Genomic DNA, 20,238 nt, shown 5'->3' with positions numbered 1-20,238 from the left:
GTGTGTCGTCCGCATAGCAGTGAAATTTAACATTATGTTTTCGAATGACATCCCCAAGAGGTAAAATATATAGTGAAAACAATAGTGGTCCTAGAACGGAACCTTGAGGAACACCGAAATTTACAATTGATTTGTCAGAGGACGAACCATTCACAGAGACAAACTGATATCTTTCCGACAGATAAGATCTAAACCAGGCCAGAACTTGTCCATGTAGACCAATTTGGGTTTCCAATCTCTCCAAAAGAATGTGGTGATCGATGGTATCAAAAGCGGCACTAAGATCTAGGAGCATGAGGACAGATGCAGAGCCTCGGTCTGACGTCATTAAAAGGTCATTTACCACCTTCACAAGTGCAGTCTCAGTGCTATGATGGGGTCTAAAACCAGACTGAAGCGTTTCGTATACATTGTTTGTCTTCAGGAAGGCAGTGAGTTGCTGCGCAACAACTTTTTCTAAAATTTTTGAGAGGAATGGAAGATTCGATATAGGCCGATAGTTTTTTATAATTTCTGGGTCAAGATTCGGCTTTTTCAAGAGAGGCTTTATTACTGCCACTTTTAGTGAGCTTGGTACACATCCGGTGGATAGAGAGCCGTTGATTATGTTCAACATAGGAGGGCCAAGCACAGGAAGCAGCTCTTTCAGTAGTTTAGTTGGAATAGGGTCCAGTATGCAGCTTGAGGGTTTGGAGGCCATGATTATTTTCATCATTATGTCAAGAGATATAGTACTAAAACACTTTAGTATCTCCCTTGATCCTAGGTCCTGGCAGAGTTGTGCAGACTCAGGACAATGGAGCCCTGGAGGAATACCCAGATTTAAAGAGGAGTCCGTTTGAACTCATATTCACTACAGAAGTGATACCTCCTAGCCGTTGAGTTAGCAGCGGCCGCTGTAAACGTGGGCTAGGAAAGGACGGACGATGTATCCAGTCTAACACACAACGAAGATACTACAACGTATCCAATTTACCACCAGAGACATTCTTCCGAGGACAGGAAGATCTCTGTTGGGCAACATGACCAGCATCTACGACCAACCTACTGAAGCGCAGCTCAGAGTAAATATTTATTGCATTTTCCTTAATTTAGAATGCATAAGATACTGTATTTACGATAGCACAGCTTCTCCCTTTGTCCCTCAGCCTTCCCGCTCTTTCACTCAAACCCAACCCCCTCCCTTTGTGTAACCAGCCATCATGTCGGCTCCGTCCACCAGGGACGTTTTCTGTATGACTTAATTTGCATTCTGTGTATATGTAATTCTGTGTGATTAGTTAGGTATTTAGTAAATAAATAATTAAACCCAATTTTGTATTGCTGATTCAACTTGTTAACCAGGGTTCGTGAAGATAACCAAGAATTTACAACTTTCAGATGAGACTGAAATAAGGTGACGTGAAATATTGACTGCTATTGATGTAAAATATTACTAGGTCTTCAGAGATTATTTGGAAGATAACAGCTCTATAAACACTCTTTTGTGGTGCCCCGACTTTCTAGTTAATTACATTTACATGATTAGCTTAATCAGGTAATATTAATTACAGCGAAAGGATGTTATAGAATAGCATGTCATATCCCTTAATCCGGCATAGCCAAAGACACGACAACAGTCACAACCAAAGTTATTGGCACCCTTGACAAATACTGAGCTATATTGTATGCTACAAAAGATGGGATGTACATTGTAAAAGTGGTTTCACATAAATATTTGTGCATGCAATTTTAAGAGCTCGGAGAGAAATTGATTTTTGTGGAGACATTTTGAAAATGGCCTAAAGTAAGAGTGATTGAGTGGATGCTTCGTAAGAGTTTTAGGGGTAGTATAAATCTGAGACACAGTGATTGTGGGTTGTGTTTAGGAATAGTATTAACATGACACACAGTGATGGTGTGTTGTGTTTAGGAGTAGTATAAACCTGAGACACAGTAATGGTGGGTTGTGTTTAGGAGTAGTATTAACATGAGACAAAGTGAGAAACATTAGACTATACAGAATATGGTCCTCTGTAGCTCAGTTGGTAGAACATGGCACCTGCAACGTTATGGGTTTGGTTACCAGGACCACCCATATGTACAATATATGCACACAGGACTGTATATTGATTTGGATAGTTGAGTCTACTAAACTGCATAATTTATGGACAGCAGACTACAATAGACTACACAGTCAATACAGCAGGTTGTGGTGATGTTCATTGATGCCTCTGATAGATAAAGCTACTACCAGTATTGTACAAAAGAGGAGGCTGGTGGGCAGATATATAGGAGGATGGACTCATTGTAATGGCTGGAATGAATGGAACACTAATTTTATTCATATTACTGCCCAAATGAATGAGGACATCAGTACTGGGGGCTGCAGTAATGTTGAGATGCCAGTAGGGAGAGCTCTAGTCTAGAACACTGGAACCTTCAGCAGCACTTTGATGATGAGGAGGAGTGATGTGAATGGGTCATATGTAGCCTCTTTATAACATGTAGGCCCACTCCTCAAATTAACAAATGCAACTATTTTCTGACATGTTATTTCTGCATTTTAATGTCTTAACATCCTGACTAGACTACTTTTAAAATGTATCAACCACAGAACTCACACTTACTTCTCTGCACTGCCAGTAAGTGTTGTTGGTTTAGATGCTGAGTCAGCATCACCTTCCTGTTAGTGTTGACATATATACTGTGTAGGATGTGAGCTTTAACTTTTCTACATCCATAACAACCAGCTCTCTAGAATTTGATTCATACTCCATGGACCAAATATATACCATCTTGCAGACACTTTTTCAGTCATGCGTGCATAGATCCTTCATATGGGTAGTCCCAGCAGGAATCAAACCCTTGAGCCATGCTGTATAAACAAACTCAGAATCTGATGACAACAATGTTGTATATCTGAAGTAGGAAGCCTCAAGGTTCAGTTGTATTTTACATAACTATTTATTTACATCTTAGTCATTTAGCAGACACTCTTATACAGAGCATACATATCATAACATTTTTTTCCGCACTGGTCCCCTGTGGGAATCGAACCCACAACCCTGGCGTTGCAAACACCATGCTCTACCAACTGAGGCACACGGGACCACACACTTTGTGCATTGTTATATGTTATCTGTCTGAAAGAATCAGACTTGTGAGACTAAATATGAATTACTGTATTACTTCATATGGTACTGTAACATGATACACATAATATACATTTGTGTGATTTTTTAAATCGTTTTTATGACAAAGTTAAAACGTCTTTGGGATAGGGCGCAGCATTGGGAAGTTTGGATGAAAAGCGTGCCCAAAGTAAATTGCCTGTTACTCAGGCCCATAGGATATGCATACAATTGGTAGATTTGGATAGAAAACACTCTAAAGTTTCCAAAACTGTTAAAATAATGTCTGTGAGTATAACAGAACTCATATGGCAGGCAAAAACTTGAGAAAAATCCAACCAGGAAGTGGGAGATCTGAGGTTTGTAGTTTTTTAAGTGATTGCCTATCCAATATCCTGTGTCTGTGCGGTCAGATTGCACTTCCTAAGGCTTCCAGTAGATGTCAACAGTCTTTAGAAGTTGTTACAGGCTTGTATTGTGAAAGGGGATCGAATAAGAGCTGTTTCAAGTGGTCAAGCTGAAAGACATTAGTTTAGTCTCGTGCGTGGCCGTGAGCGTGACGCTCGTTCTCTTTCCTTTCTAATGACAACGGAATTGTCCAGTTGGAATATTATTGAAGATTTATGAGAAAAACATCCTAAAAATTGATTATATACATCGTTTGACATGTTTCTACGAACTTTAATGGAACTTTTTTTACTTTTCGTCTGGACTTTGTGCCCGTGCTTTGTGCATTTGGATTACTGGACTAAACGCACAAACAAAAAGGAGGTATTTGGACATAAAGATGATCTTTATCGAACAAAACAAACATTTATTGTCTAACATGGAGACCTAGGAGTGCCATCAGATGAAGATCATCAAAGGTTAGTGATTAATTGTAACGCTATTTCTGACTTTTGTGACACCTCTCCTTCTTTGGAAAATGGCTGTGTGGTTTTCTGTGGCTAGGCGCTGACCTAACATTATCGCATGGTGTGCTTTCGCCGTGAAGCCTTTTTGAAATCGGACACTGTGGCTGGATTAACAAGACGTTAATCTTTAAAATGGTGTATAAAACTTGTATGAAAATGAAAATGAAATGTAGATCAGCGATGGCTAGAAGGTCGGTGACTTCGACCGCCGAACGCCGCCCGAACAAGGAGAGGGACCAACTTCGTGACAACAATAAAACCCTTTGCTCTGACGTCCCTGTGGTCCTTCACACATTCCTGAGTCAGTACCTAGTGATTAGTAGAGGTCATCCAGACCGTTTTTTTACATGTACTAACAGCCAGCTGGATCTCGTCTGAGCGGTTAGCTGACAATGCCGAGACCCGCTACGTACTTAATGCTGAGTGGTTTTGGTTCTGTCCACTATAGTGCTGTCTGGTCAGAACATGGTGTTGAGGCCCGTCACTCTATTCTTGATGGTCACCACCACCACATACATGCAGACACAGCTGTTACCATTTGAAGATGTTTTATATTATTGTGTGGTTATATTCTCTGGTCTCACACTTCAGTAAGGAACTGCATGTCAAAAGTCTGTCAGCAACACATACACTTCTTCTCAAGACTGACAATGCCGTGCACTAACTAAAGGTGAGGGGAGGCGGTGTCCTGCAGCGCATCCAAGTACCCTGATTGGTTGGATGAGCAGCGGTGCTAAGGGTTATTGACAGGGCTGCAGGCCAATCAAGTTGAGAGGGCACGCAAACACACACAGTCATTCCATGCCCATAGGGCTCTGGTCAAAGATAGTGCACTATAAAGGGATTAGGGTGTCATTTGGGACAAGGTCAGTGTTACAGAATGACAGTGGCATTTTGTATTGCTACAAACATCAGTGTTTGTGTGGTTTAAAAAAATATACATCCCAATTCCCCATGGTAGTGATTGGGGACGTTGTCCTGTGTAGGGTGCTGTCTTTTGGATGGGATGTTAAACGGGTGTCCTAAAGATCCCATGGCAATTATTGTAAGAGTAGGGGTGTTAACCCTGGTGTCCACTGCTAAACTTCACAATCTGGCCCTCATGCCACCTAATCATCCCCAGATTTGAATTGGCTCATTCATCCCTCTTTTAAATATTCCCCAGATTGTTGCTGTAAATGAGAATGTGTTCTCAGGCAACTTACCTGGTAAAATAAGGCTTAGATAAATAAAAATAAAAATATATATAGACCTTTGACCTGGTCCATGTAGAACTGAGAGGGGCAAGGCAACACATTCTAAGATATGATAAACATTCTAAATAGTAGGCTATAGTCAACACATTCTAAGACATTATAAACATTCTAAATAGTAGGCTATAGTCAACACATTCTAAGATATTATAAACATTCCATATAGTAGGCTATAGTAAACACATTCTAAGATATAATAAACATTACAAATAGTAGGCTATAGTCAACACATTCTAAGATATTATAAACATTCCATATAGTAGGCTATAGTAAACACATTCTAAGATATTATAAACATTCTAAATAGTAGGCTATAGTCAACACATTCTAAGATATTATAAACATTCCATATAGTAGGCTATAGTAAACACATTCTAAGATATAATAAACATTCCAAATAGTAGACTATAGTAAACACATTCTAAGATATTATAAACATTCCATATAGTAGGCTATAGTCAACACATTCTAAGATATTATAAACATTCTAAATAGTAGACTATAGTAAACACATTCTAAGATATAATAAACATTCCAAATAGTAGACTATAGTAAACACATTCTAAGATATTATAAACATTCCAAATAGTAGACTATAGTAAACACATTCTAAGATATTATAAACATTCCAAATAGCAGGCTATAGTCAACACTATTCTGACGTGCTGTTCTGGTAGTCATGCATGTTAATGTCTTAAAGAGGAAGGAAAGGACAGTTCTGTATCAGCTACTTGTGTTCTGACTACATAAATATGTATCAACCACAGAACTGACACTTACTAGCAGTTCCCACTCACTACCAGTCAGTTGACTCACTGTACAAGACCTCTCCCCTTCAATCTGTAAGTACTCTTGATATCTTGAAATATAGTTGTTTGTTTTTAGCCACAAGTCATGTACTCAAGGGTCTCAGACTTGGAGTGCTGATCTAGGATCAGGTCCTCCTGGTCCATATAATTATGATCTAAATGGGAAACTAATCCTAGATCCTACTCTGAGACACTTTGTGAATACAGACACTATCATATAATGATGATATAAAAGCTAAGTGTGACTTGCTGTTTATCCTCACAGCATGGGAACAGAAGCTATCATTCAAGCTGGTGGTAACTGCCTTGCTCAAATTTGCAGATTTTTTCAGCTTGCCAGGTTGGGGATTTGAACCAGTAATGTTTCAGTTCCTGGCCCAACGTTCTTACCCACTATGCTACCTGCCGATACCGCTGACACACTCCATATTACCAAACTATTATGATGATGTTATTTACACGCCATCCACTCAAGGCTGTGATGATGATGTGTTGTTATACTGCATCTCAAATGACACCATATTCCCTATAGAGTGCACTACTTTTGACTAGAGCCCAACCTGCTGCCCCTGATGGTTTGTATGTAGTTATTCACCAGCTATAGAGTGAGTTGTTGTTTATGTTTCTGAGACTGCAGGGTGGGAGATGCAACAATGGCCTTGAGAACAGCAGGAAGTGTGTTGGTGGTCTTTCTCTGGTCTGTAGCAGGTATGGTCTCATTCTTATCTTTTAGTTGCTCTGTTTATCAATCTACAGACATTTATAAAAGGTTAAGAATCATAATGTTATTCTGGTGTGTTCTGTTTGGAGTCTCCACTTCACTTAAATAGTTATCTTTCACACCTCACTGAGTGATGATTTTCTGTGGTTTCCATTCACACTCAGCAACTACAGCAACAAAGTGTGGTCAAACCCTACCTTCAGTGTGAGCCAACAGACCTTGTCTTCATTCTGATACCATTCTGTTGTGTGACTGTGTTTCAGTGGTACTGGGGCAGAATGGCTGGAGTGTGACCTACACCACTCAGAGTATCTGTACCTTGGAGGGGTCAACAGTGGAGCTGACCTGCTCTTACATATATCCCAGAGGTACAGTCACATCAACCTTCTGGTTCACTAAAATGGAGACTGGTGTAGAACCTGAAGATCTAGGTCAGGACCCAGAGTATGCAGGTCGTCTGGAGTATCATGGGGATAAGAAGAATGGTCACAACCTGAGGATCACAGACCTGAGAGAGAAAGACTCAGCTACGTACAAGTTCAGATTTATAACAGATCAGACTGGAGGGAGATATTATGGCGATCCTGGAGTCACTCTGTCTGTAACAGGTACAGTAACATGCTTTATACTGCTAGTCTGTTCAATTAATATCTACTGTCCATTTAGGTCTAGAAATTGGATTTGTATATATGAAACAGATTTAAGAATTAAATGTGTTTGAGAATGTCTTGCATCATGTGTCGTGTCTTTGGCTATGCCGGATTAATTGATATGACATGCTATTCTATAAAATCCTTTCTCTGTAATTAATATTACCTGATTAAGCTAATCATGTAAATGTAATTAACTAGAAAGTCGGGGCACCACGGAAGAACGTTTATAGAGCTGTTATCTTCCGAATAAACTCTTAAAATACTTAGTAATATTTTACATCGATAGCCGTCATCTTAATCATCTTATTTTCAGTCTCATAATGAAAGTTGTAAATTCTTGGTTATCTTCACGAACCCTGGCTAACAAGTTGAATCAGCAATACAAAATTGGGTTTAATTATTTATTTACTAAATACCTAAACTAATCACACAGAATTACATATACACAGAATACAAATGATGTCATACAGAAAACGTCCCTGGTGGACGGAGCCGACGTTTGTTACACAAAGGAAGGGGGTTGGCTTAAATGAAAGAGCGGGAAGACTTAGGAACAAAGAAACAGCAGCTATGCTATCGTAAATACATTATCTTATGCATTCTAAATTACCGCCCATTTGGAAAAGGAAAATGCAATAAATATTTACTCTGAGCTGCGCTTCGGTAGATTGGTCGTAGATGCTGGCCGGGTTGGCCAACAGATCTTCCTGTCCTCGGAAGAATGTCAATGTTGGTAAAGTGGATACGTGGTGGTATCTTCGTCTGTGGTTGTTAGACTGGATCCGTCGTTCGTCCTTTCCTAGCCCACGTCTACAGCGGCCGCTGCTAACTCAACGGCTAGGAAGTATCACTTCTGTAGTGAATAACCTCAAAGTTCATACCATTCGCCACCAAAGCTCATGCCGAGGTTTGCTTAGTTCTGTACTTGACATGCGTGTCCTTATAACGCAGAGGCTGCAGACCTCACGTAGTGGAACCCTGGTTACATTGTGTCATTGTCTTATATAGTGGCGAGGGGAGGAGGGTGTGTTTCATCGTTTATAACCCCTTTCTCTTCACAGGGGCGGGCCACTGATTAAGCAGGGCACTTTCTTATGAAAACCCAATTCTCTCATTTGGAAGCTAAAATTAAATGTAATCTCCTAACAAACAATTTCAATATCAAACATTTCAATTGCTTAACAATTCCATGTGACTCTGATAACTAGAGGGTGTATACTTTCCCAGGTACAGTTTATGTCGTCCTGTCATCAGTCATAATGTCTCAGATGACAACCGAACTGACATCCATACTCATTAAGTTCCAAAGCATATTTTCAACTGGATTTATTACCAAAATATGGTTCCTTTCCCCCATTTGTTTGATGTTCCCAGACTCTCTATATTTAACAAAGCTATTCAACAGTCCTTCAGTAGGGTCAGAAAGAGAGGGGAAGGGAGAAAGGTATTAATGGGGGGGTCATAAACCTTACCCACAGGCCAACGTCATGACACATGTGACTAAACTATAGAACAGGTGATTCAGGGTTTTAATGTGTTTATCTACTCCAGCTCTGCAGGTGAAGGTGACTCCAACACGGTCGGCAACGTCGAAGACACTGACCTGTAGCACCACCTGTACTCTGACTGGTAGCCCCACCTACATCTGGTACAAGAATGGACAGTCTCTTTATTGGCCCACTTCCCAACAATACACTTTCTGGACTTCTGAAACAGAGAGTTACTCCTGTGCTGTTAAAGGCCATGAGGATCTCCACTCTCCGGCAGTGTGTGAGTGTTTATTTAATTAATCATTGAAAATACTGTTTAACCTGTGTGTGTGTTGGTTTCACTATGAGAACTTTTAGTATTTCTAGAAAGAACTGAGAATATAATCCAGTTGTTCTCTTGTTATGTCACTGTGTTTCAGGTGTTCAGGGTCAGAGCTGCTACAGAGTTACTTACACCAAGAGGAGAATCTGTGTCTTGAAGGGGTCAACAGTGGACATATCCTGTACTTATCTTGGTTATAAATCCACCACATCAACATTCTGGTTTAGAAGTGTTAAGTCGACCCCTGAAGGCCTAACCAGAGACCCAGGGTATGCAGGTCGTGTGAAATACACTGACAAAAAGACATGGAGAAATGAAGGTTCCTCCATCCTGAGAATCACAGATCTGATAGAGGAGGACTCAGCTGAGTATCGCTTCACTTTTAAAACAAACAACTTTGAATGGGGTCATAGTTTCCCAGGAACAACTCTGACTGTCACAGGTAATACTACACTGTATGATACAACTGTATATCATTGAATTACAGGAGAAAATAAATGAACCATCCTGTTAACACAGAGGTGTATGTGGTTTTATACATATTGTTTCAGGTCTGCAGGTGAAGGTGACTCCTGCTGCAGAGGGACAGAAGACACTGACCTGTAGCACCACCTGTACTCTGACTGACAACCCCACCTACATCTGGTACAAGAACGGACAACGTCTAGATGAGCCCACTTCCCAGCAGTACTCTAGTAATATGCTGGTGGTCTGGGATTCTACTGTGAACATTTACTCCTGTGCAGTTGAAGGTCAAGAGGGTCTCCACTCTCCTGTAGTTTGTGAGTATGAATGAAACTAGTATTCTACTTAGGAAGTACCAATCATTTAAAGTCAATGAGAAGGGTAATACTTCAATATTCATCATTACATAGAAATTACAGACAATGTCATAGATGTATGTACTCTGACTGTCACAGGTAACACTGCACAGCACATTATACAGTTTTGAAGAGTCATGAAATGAATCATTCATTCTAAATGATGTTCTCTGTTTTTACTCCCCTTTAATTCAGGTTTTCAGGTGAAGGTGACTCCTCAACAGTTTTCAGCGTATAAGACACTGACCTGTAGCACCACCTGTACTCTGACTGGTAACCCCACCTACATCTGGTACAAGAATGGACAGATAGTAACTGACAACACTTCCCCCTATTCAGTCCTCCCTAATGCTCTAGACAGCTACTCCTGTGCTGTAAAAGGCCAAGAGTATCTCCACTCTCCTGCAGTGTGTGAGTGTTTATTTAATTAATCATTGAAAATACTGTTTAACCTGTGTGTGTGTGTTGGTTTCACTATGAGAATTTCTAGTATTTCTAGATAGAACTGAGAATACAATCCAGTTGATCTCTTGTTATGTCACTGTGTTTCAGGTGTTCAGGGTCAGAGCTGCTACAGAGTTACTTACACCAAGAGGAGAATCTGTGTCTTGAAGGGGTCAACAGTGGACATATCCTGTACTTATGTTGGTTATTATTCCACCACATCAACATTCTGGTTTAGAAGTGATAAGTCGACACCTGAAGACCTAACCAGAGACCCAGGGTATGCAGGTCGTGTGAAGCACACTGGAACATATAAAGGTCCCTTCACCCTGAGAATCTCAGATCTGAGAGAGGAGGACTCAGCTGAGTATCGCTTCACTTTTAAAACATACAACTTTGAATGGGGTCATAGTTTCTCAGGAACAACTCTGTCTGTCACAGGTAATACTACACTGTATGATACAACTGTAAATCATATTGAATTACAGGAGAAAATAAATGAACCATCCTGTTAACACAGAGGTGTATGTGGTTTTATACATATTGTTTCAGGTCTGCAGGTGAAGGTGACTCCTGCTGCAGAGGGACAGAAGAAACTGACCTGTAGCACCACCTGTACTCTGACTGACAACCCCACCTACATCTGGTACAAGAATGGACAGAATGTACAAGATAACTCCTCCCCCATGTACTCCATCATCAGTGAGGATGCAGACAGCTACTACTGTGCTGTAAAAGGCCACAATGGTCTCAGCTCTCCTGCAGTGTGTGAGTACAGTACAATAGTACCGTATTCTACTCAGCAAGTATCATGCATTCAGGCAAAAGAGAAAGGTCTTACTTTATCAATCATTACAGAACAAAAATATATATTTTTACTATTGTTAATATTAATTTGATAAAATGTTTGGTCTTTTACATCAGATGGCCCAAAGACCACAGTGTCAGTCAGTCCCTCTGGTGAAATAGTGGAGGGCAGTTCAGTGACTCTGACCTGCAGCAGTGATGCCAACCCTCCTGTGCAGAGTTACACCTGGTGGTACAAGAAGAATGGAGGTGACTATCAGAGTATGACAGGACCACAGCATGTCTTCAATCAAATCCAGTCATCTGACAGTGGAGAGTACTACTGTGAGGCCCAGAATGAGATGGGGACAGACTGGTCTAGGACCATAAACATGGATGTGAAATGTGAGTAAAGTACAGCCCAGTGTTTGAATGATAAGGTTGCAAAACAATTGTAATTAAATGCATAAGTCCTAAAGCATAACATCTCCAAATGTGTATTTATTAACGTTTTGTGTAAGTTAGAGTTTTAGATAGTTCTCTGATATTAACAGATCATTTATTTTGACATGACATATAATTTGTAAATATACTACTGTCGTAAATATACTACTGTCCTACCCCTCTGACAAATGCTCCTTTACCAGATGACCCAAAGAGCACCTCAGTGTCAGTCAGACCCTCTGGTGAAATAGTGGAGGGCAGTTCAGTGACTCTGACCTGCAGCAGTGATGCCAACCCACCTGTGGATAAATACACCTGGTACAAGAAGAATGGAGCTTCACTGACAGGATCTGAAAAGACATACAATTTCACAACCATCAGCTCTGAGGACAGAGGAGAATACTACTGTGGGGCTGAGAATAAATATGGACGTCTCAACTCTTCTTCTGTGTCTGTGGACGTTCAGTGTTAGTACATCTAACCTCATCTTTTGATCAGAGGATCACATTTAAATTCATATTTCAATAACAAGTAAAACACTATTTAAAACACTGTTGTAACATATTGTCCACCAGACGACCCAAAGAACACCTCAGTGTCAGTCAGTCCCTCTGGTGACATAGTGGAGGGCAGTTCAGTGACTCTGACCTGCAGCAGTGATGCCAACCCACCTGGACAAATACACCTGGTACTTTCAAAATAAGACTTTTCAAAATGGATTTGGACAGATGTACAACATAAGTAAGTTCAAGTCTAAGGACAATGGACATTACCACTGTGAGGCCTGGAATGGAAGAGGATCTATGAACTCTACAGCTCTGATGATCAGTTTACCAGGTGAACTTTCATCTTCAATACTTCAATACAAAATTACATTTAAATCTGATATTAATAATTATACTTTGGCTTATCATACTTTATTTTAGAATTATATATACTTTGAGATTAGATCAGTTAACAAATATTGTACTATTGTACTCATATCATCCATATTTTATTATAGGGAAACAGACCTCAGTTATGAATGCAGCTGTAGGAATCATAGTGGTTGTTCTGGTTCTCATCCTCTGTCTCTCTGGACTCATGTGGTTCAGGTGAGTGATCTTTTAAATATTATTTCACTGTAACACTTTTTTATGACTTTTTTTATAACTTAATTTGTTCATTGATTCATTCATTCTTTCAATAATAAATTCATTCATTCATTTATAAAACAGGAAGAAGGCCTCCAAATCCACCTCTGACACAAGACACACAGCAGACAACAGACAGGTGAGCCTGTTGGAATCAGAAGATGACTGTGATGACTGTGTATTCTTAGTGGGACTTTACACTCCTCATGGTATCTGTCCTCTCACCCCATCAGGGAGACTCTAGTCCAGTGTATGACAACATCTCAAGCATGGCCATGACCCCTACTGCAGCACAGACAGCAGCCACAGACGACCAGGATGATGTTCACTACGCCAGCGTCCACTTCTCTCGCGCCAAATACGAGGAAGTGCCTCTGTACTCCACCGTCCAGCTGCCTCAAGCACAGAAACAAGACGAAGACTTCCAATACGCTGCTGTGAAATTCAACCTCCCCAGTGCTGCCCCCAAGTGAGCATATTCTGCCATTACAACAACATAGAGTCAATACTAGAACATTGTGAATACACAGCATTAAAGGAGAAGTTTGCTTGTTTTCAACCAAATCTGGATGTCCAGTACGCTGCTGCTGGTGGTGGTGTGGGGGGGGGGCATTATCACCTTGGCTGCTGTAGGTTAATTCACCTCAGTCCCTCTACAAACACATAGCCTATTAGCTATACAGCTGTAATGTTATACACCTGAAAGGGAGGAAATATGGGAAATTATTCACACTGACACACTAATCACAGAAGAAGAAAAATACGTGTGACATTTTTAGAACTGTATTGTTTGCATGTTGATAGCGTTTTAATGTAGGACGACAGGCAGGATAGGTCCTGTGGAGATGTTCCTATTGAAACAGATTTTTTTTATGTTCCTAAATTGTTTGATTAGATTAGTACATATTTTCTCAGGGGACCCCATATGGGTCCGCGACCCCAAGTTTCTGAACCACTGTAAAAACCTCTCCCTCTGTTTGCTTCCTCTCTCTCTCTGTCTCCTCTACTTCCACCTGCATTGCAGCCTGCCTCAGCCTCTCCACTAAGTACCACATCACTGTATGTCTCGGTAGCCTACTCTCTGTAAAGGACTTAGTAGCGTATTTGTTGCTCCTGCTGAGGTAGGCTTCGTTTAACGTTAGCTTCTTACTTCATCCTTCTAGCTGGCTAAGTAATACTAACCAGAACCCTTCAATGTTACTGCAATAGAATAGAAGTCTCTGCTGCAGCTATCCCTCCAACCTGACTGACTGACATACAGTATGTATCTATAAGAGACTATTTACCAGCTGTGCACTCATTCTCTGAGAGGGATTTTTTATTGGGGGATTTCTTTAGACAATACAGGACTGTTTTAAAAATTGCCTTTTGTCCCGCATCTGGCAAACACACTGTTAGCAGAGCAACCTGCAGCCTGGGGTAGTTCGTTTCACGTCGCCCTCGGCCTGTGCCGCGAGAAGGGGAATTATTATCCTTCTGAGAAAATGGTGAATGTGCCGTTAAAAAGACAAATCAGGGAGGCAAATCCAGGGGATGCAGGAGAACATAACAAACAAACCACAGTTCATGATTCCATTCGTTCACAAAGAGGCAGGCGTTAATAGTCAGATCAAGAATATAAGCGTTCTGAGCTTTGACCAACGCTGGGAGCGATATTTAGATGTTGATCCGTAGTTCATTTTCTTTATTGTGTACAATATTTGTATTGGGCTATTATTATTAGTTTTAAATTAGAAAACAATTACGAGCTCCAAACCTCTGTGTTCTCATATGTAGTTACGGCCATATGCTCATTGGAGGAGTAAACAATGATGATGTCATCAGTAATGCATATTCTGCATTAAGGTCATTCATGCCTCAACAACAGAAACAGGATGAGGATGTGCAATAAGCTGCTGTGAAATGTAACCGCCTCATAGCTGCCACCCGGTGACCATATTCTGCACTAATGTCATTCATATGCTGCTGCTTTTTGTAGGAGATGTCATCAATAAGCAAAACAGTTGACCCCTAGTGGCCACTATTGATGTTATATCCTTAAACTATGAACCCAACAATGGAAATCTCAAGCCAATTACTATGACAATAATGAGGGAGTGATTTTTAGGAAGTTTTCTCTCTCTGTGTTCCAAATGGCACACTGTTCCCTATTTAGTGCACTCCTTTTGACCTGAGTTGGGATGCGGATTCTGTTTAATTTCTGTTTCTCTCTCTTCAGACCTGTGGCGGCACAAGCAGCTGAGGAGGACCGCTCTGAGATCTACAGTAGAATCAACAAACCCAGAACCAAGAAGACCTGAACACAACAAACCCAGAACCAAGAAGACCTGAACACAAAAAGTTTAACAAAAACCTTGTACACTATATATACAAAAGTGGACACCCCTTCAAATTAGTGGATTCAGCTATCTCAGCCTCACCCATTGCTGATAGGTGTATAAAATCGAGCACACAACCATTCAATCTCCATAAACAAACATTGGCAGTAGAATGGCCTTACTGAAGAGCTCAGTGACTTTCAACGTGGCACTGTCATAGGATGCCACCTTTCCAACAAGTCAGTTTGTCAAATTTCTTCCCTGCTAAAGCTGCCCCGGTCAACTGTAAGTGCTGTTATTGTGAAGTGGAAATGTCTAGGAGCAACAACTGCTCAGCCGCAAAGCGGTAGGCCACACAGCGGTGAAGTGGTAGTGCAGAGCGCATAAAAATCGCCTGTCCTCTGTTGCAACACTCCCTACCAAGTTCCAAACTGCCTCTGGCAGCAACGCTAGCACAACAACTGTTCGTCGGGAGCTTCATGAAATGGGTTTCCATGGCCGAGCAGCCGCACGCAAGCCTAAGATTACCATGTGCAATGCCAAGCGTCGGCTGGAGTGGTGTAAACCTCGCCACCATTGGACTCTGGAGACATTGACTCTGTTGCACACACACCATTGCATATTGACACATTGACTCTGGACCGGTACCCCCTGTATATAGCCCCCGCTATTGTTATTTACTGCTGCTCTTTAATTATTTGTTTTTCTTATCTCTTACTTTTTATTTGTATTTTTTTAGGTTTCTTAAAACTGCATTGTTGGTTAATAATTCCTGTTGGGGCTAGGGGGCAGTATTGAGAATTTTTTGAAAAAAATATGTGCCCATTTTTAACTGCCTCCTACACCTACCCAGTAACTACAATATGCATATACTTATTATATATGGATAGAAAACACCCTAAAGTTTCAAAAACTGTTTGAATGGTGTCTGTGAGTATAACAGAACTCATTTGGCAGGCAAAACCCTGAGACAGATTCTGACAGGAAGTGGATACCTGATGTGTTGAATTGACTTTGAGCCTATGCCATTGAAAAACAAAGGGGGTGAGGTATATTCTGGCACTTCCTATTGCTTCCACAAGATGTCCCCAGCCTTTACAAAGTGTTTTGAGTGTTCTACAGTGAGATCTGACCGAATAAGAGCCATGGAACGTGATGGTCCATTAGACCCCTGGCGCGCGATTTGATGGTGGGTACTCTCATTCCGAAACGTTTTAAAAGAAAACCCAATGGTCCGCCTTGAATTTTATTCATGTTCTGGTTAAAAAAGGCCCTAATGATTTATGCGATACAACGTTTGACATGTTTGAACGAACGGAAATATATTTTTTCCGTTCTTGAAGTGAAGTGAAGTCCGGCTGGCTTAGATCATGCGCTACAACACGGAGGTTTTTCGACATAAATGATGAGCTTTTTTGAACAAAACTACATTCGTTATGGACCTGGGACTCTTTGGAAGTGACATCTGATGAAGAGAATCAAAGGTAATGGATTATTTATATAGTATTTTAGATTTTAGATTCCTCCAACATGGCGGTTAGTCTGTATCGCGATGCGTATTTTTCTGGCGCAGTGCTCAGATTATTGCAAAGTGTGATTTCCCAGTAAGGTTAATTTAAAATCTGACAAGTCCATTGCGTTCAAGAGATGTAAATCTATAATTCTTTGAATGACAATATAATATTTTAGCAATGTTTTCTAATATTAATTAATTATTTTGTTGTCATGACTTGACTGCCGGTATTGGAGGGAAACGATTTCCTGAACATCAACGCCATAGTAAAACACTGTTTTTAGATATAAATATGAACTTGATAGAACTAAAAATGCATGCATTGTCTAACATAATGTCCTAGGAGTGTCATCTGATGGAGATTGTAAAAGGTTAGTGCATAATTTTAGCTGATTGTATGGTTTTGGTGAAGCCTGTCTTTGAATCGACAATGCATTGCACACCGCTATTGTCACTGTACTCTCCTAACATAACCTAACTTTATGCTTTCCCCGTAAAACCTTTTTGAAATCGGTAAACGTGGTTAGATTAAGAAGATGTTTATCTTTCAAAGGCTGTAAGTTAGTTGTATGTTTGAGAAATTTGAATTTGTACATTTATTTGGTTTCAAATTTGCCGCTCTTGAAATGCACCTGCTGTTGATAGGGTGCGCCACGGGGGGCACGCTAACGTCCCAGGTAGCCTCAAGAGGTTTTAAGGGCTTGTAAGTAAGCATTTCACTGTATTTGGCACATGTGACAAATAAAATTGGATTTGATTTGAGCAGTGGAAACACATTCTCTGGAGTGATGAATCCTTCTTCACCTTCTGACAGTCTGATGGACGAATCTGTGTTTGGCGGATTCAAGGAGAACGCTTCCTACCCCAATGCATAGTGCCAACTTGGTGGAGGCAACATCTTGGGGAAGGCCCTTTCCTGTTTCAGCATGACAATGCCCCTGTGCACAAAGCGAGGTCCGTACAGAAATAGTTTGTCGAGATCGATGTGGAAGAACTTGACTGGCCTGCACAGAGCCCTGACCTCAACCCAATCGAACGGCGACTGCGAGACAGGCCTAATCGCCCAACATCAGTGTCCAACCTCGCTAATGCTCTTGTGGCTGAATGGCAGCAAGTCCCCGCAGCAATGTTCCAACATCTAGTGAAAATCTTCCCAGAAAAGTGGAGGCTGTAATAGCAGCAAAGGGGTGACAAACTCCACATTAATACCCATGATTTTGGAATGAGATGTTTGACGAGCAGGTGTCCACATTCTTTTGGTGATGTATTGCGTATCTGGACCCGTATATTCAAACTAAGTGATATACACTGACCTTACAAAATATTGAGTTGCACCCCCTTTTGCCCTCAGAACAGTCTCAATTTGTCAGGACATGGACTCTACAAGTTGTCAAAAGGATGCTGGTCCATGTTGACTCCAGTGCTTCCCACAGTTGTGTCAAGTTGGCTGGTAGTGGATCTTTACTCCGAATAGCTCGTTCCATCTCATCCTACAGATGCTCAATTGAATTGAGATCTGGTGACTGGCCAGGCTACTGCAGTAAGCTGAATTCATTGTCAATTCACTGTCACTGGACAATCCTAGCCTTGTGGCATGGGGCATTATCCTGCTGAAAACATCTATCTGCAGATGGATACACTGGTGCCATGAAGGAATGCACCTGATGATGTTCAGATATCCTGTGGTATTCAAACATTGCTCCACTTTTATCAAGGGGCCCAATGTGTACCATGAAAACACATCCCACACCACCACCAGCCTGTAATGTTGACACGCGGCATGATGGCTTCATGTACTCATTTGGTTCTCTCCATACCCTAGTCCTCCCATCAGTGTGAAACAGCAGGAGCCAGGATTCATCAAACCCAGTAGTTCTTGACACACTCAAACCGGTGCGCCTGGCGCCTACTACCATACCCTGTTCAAATAAATATGTTGTCTTGCCCATTCACCCTCTGAATGCACACATACACAATCCGTGTCTCAATTGTCTCAAGGCAGAAAATCCTTCTTTAACCTGTTTCCTCCCCTTCATCTACAAGTGACATCAATAAGGGATCATTGCTTTCACCTGGATTCACGTGGTTAGTCTATGATTTGTACACTCAGTGTATACAGACATATGTTATTAAGCAATAAGGCCAGAGGCGGTGGGGTATATTGGCCAATTCACTGTACCAAGGCTAATGACTCCTCTTAGGCAACGTGACATGAAGTGGAGTGCCTGGATACAGCCCTTAGCCGTGGTATATTGGTCATATACCACAAACCCCCGAGGTCCCTCAATGCTATTATAAACTGGTTACCAACATAAGTAGAAAAGTAAACAAGTATACTTCCCGGTTTATAATAATATACGGCATCTAGCCGTTTATCTAAAGTCATTCACTCAGTCATTACAGTCATGGTGCATAAATCATTCATATGGGAAGTCCCAGCAGGAATCGAACCCCCAAGCCACACTCTACCAACTGAGTCACACAGGACTACTCTATTCACACTCAGAGTAGGAGTGCTGATCTAGGGTCAGTTTTGACTTTTAAACTATGATGAATAAGAAAGGGGCATTGTAAATATTTGTAAAAGTATATATGTAATTTTTAAAAATATTTCTTAAGTTACAGTAAACTCAGAATCTGACTTCAAGAACTTTTGACAAAACCTGTATACATCTGAATTAGGCAGCCTCGATGTCCAGTTCTATTTTATATAACTATATTTTGCTATATGTTATCTGTCAGAAAGAATCATCAAACTTATGAGACTATCGCGTTTCAGTTAAGACTCAAATGCAGACTGTGTTGACGTAACAATGTTTACTACAGCAACAGGGGCAGGCAAACGACAGGTCAAGACATGCAGAGGTCGATAATCCAGAGTAGTGGGGCAAGGGTACAGGACGGCAGGCAGGGTCAGGTCAGGTGGGCTCAGAGTCAGGACAGGCAAGGGTCAAAACCAGAAGAGCGAGAAAAAGAGAGACTGGGTAAAAGCAGGAGCTGAGACAAAACGTTGGTTGACTTGCCAAACAAGACAAACAGGCAACAGACAAACAGAGAACACAGGTATAAGTACCCAGGGGATAGTGGGGAAGATGAGCGACACCTGGAGGGGGGTGGAGACAAGCACAAGGACAGGTGAAACAGATCAGGGAGTGACAGAGACTATATATGAAGTCTAACAACAATAGTTATTCTATCTGTTCTATTATATTGTATTACTTCATATGGTATTGTCAATTTGCAAGAATTAAAAATATATATTTTTATGACAAAGTTATGGCACATATTTGCCTCAACGTCCAGGAAAGAGTTTTGCTTGATGCAACGTTTCTTATCACTTAAAAAAAATATGTGTGAAGAGGGATATTTATTGTAATAAACGTATAAGATTACACTTAAAACAATGTGAAAACAGTGACAATTAACAGTGTATTTAGTGGAGAGAAAATGAAAAGCTTTCAACATCCCACCTCTTGTACTGTGCAGTACATACAGTAACTACAA

At 40.9% G+C, this 20,238-nt stretch overlaps 2 protein-coding genes across 2 annotated transcripts in view; both read left to right on the top strand.

Annotated features, from left to right (window-relative positions):
• Positions 1-20,238, top strand: part of LOC115184117 (sialoadhesin-like) — a 161,367-nt gene that overhangs the window by 51,133 nt on the left and 89,996 nt on the right. The gene's annotated exons all lie outside the window — the stretch shown is intronic.
• Positions 12,254-15,243, top strand: LOC115184118 (uncharacterized). Its single transcript, XM_029745109.1, has 5 exons — positions 12,254-12,607; positions 12,774-12,864; positions 12,988-13,042; positions 13,137-13,372; positions 15,122-15,243. The coding sequence occupies exons 1-5, from the start codon at positions 12,430-12,432 to the stop codon at positions 15,201-15,203; spliced, it is 642 nt and encodes a 213-aa protein (XP_029600969.1). The 5' UTR covers positions 12,254-12,429; the 3' UTR covers positions 15,204-15,243.

The sequence above is a fragment of the Salmo trutta genome, unplaced genomic scaffold, assembly GCF_901001165.1.
Source record: "Salmo trutta unplaced genomic scaffold, fSalTru1.1, whole genome shotgun sequence".
In the NCBI taxonomy this organism is placed as follows: domain Eukaryota; kingdom Metazoa; phylum Chordata; class Actinopteri; order Salmoniformes; family Salmonidae; genus Salmo; species Salmo trutta.
The sequence above is the reverse complement of the archived record's forward strand: the minus strand, read 5'-3'. Positions and strand labels throughout refer to the sequence as shown.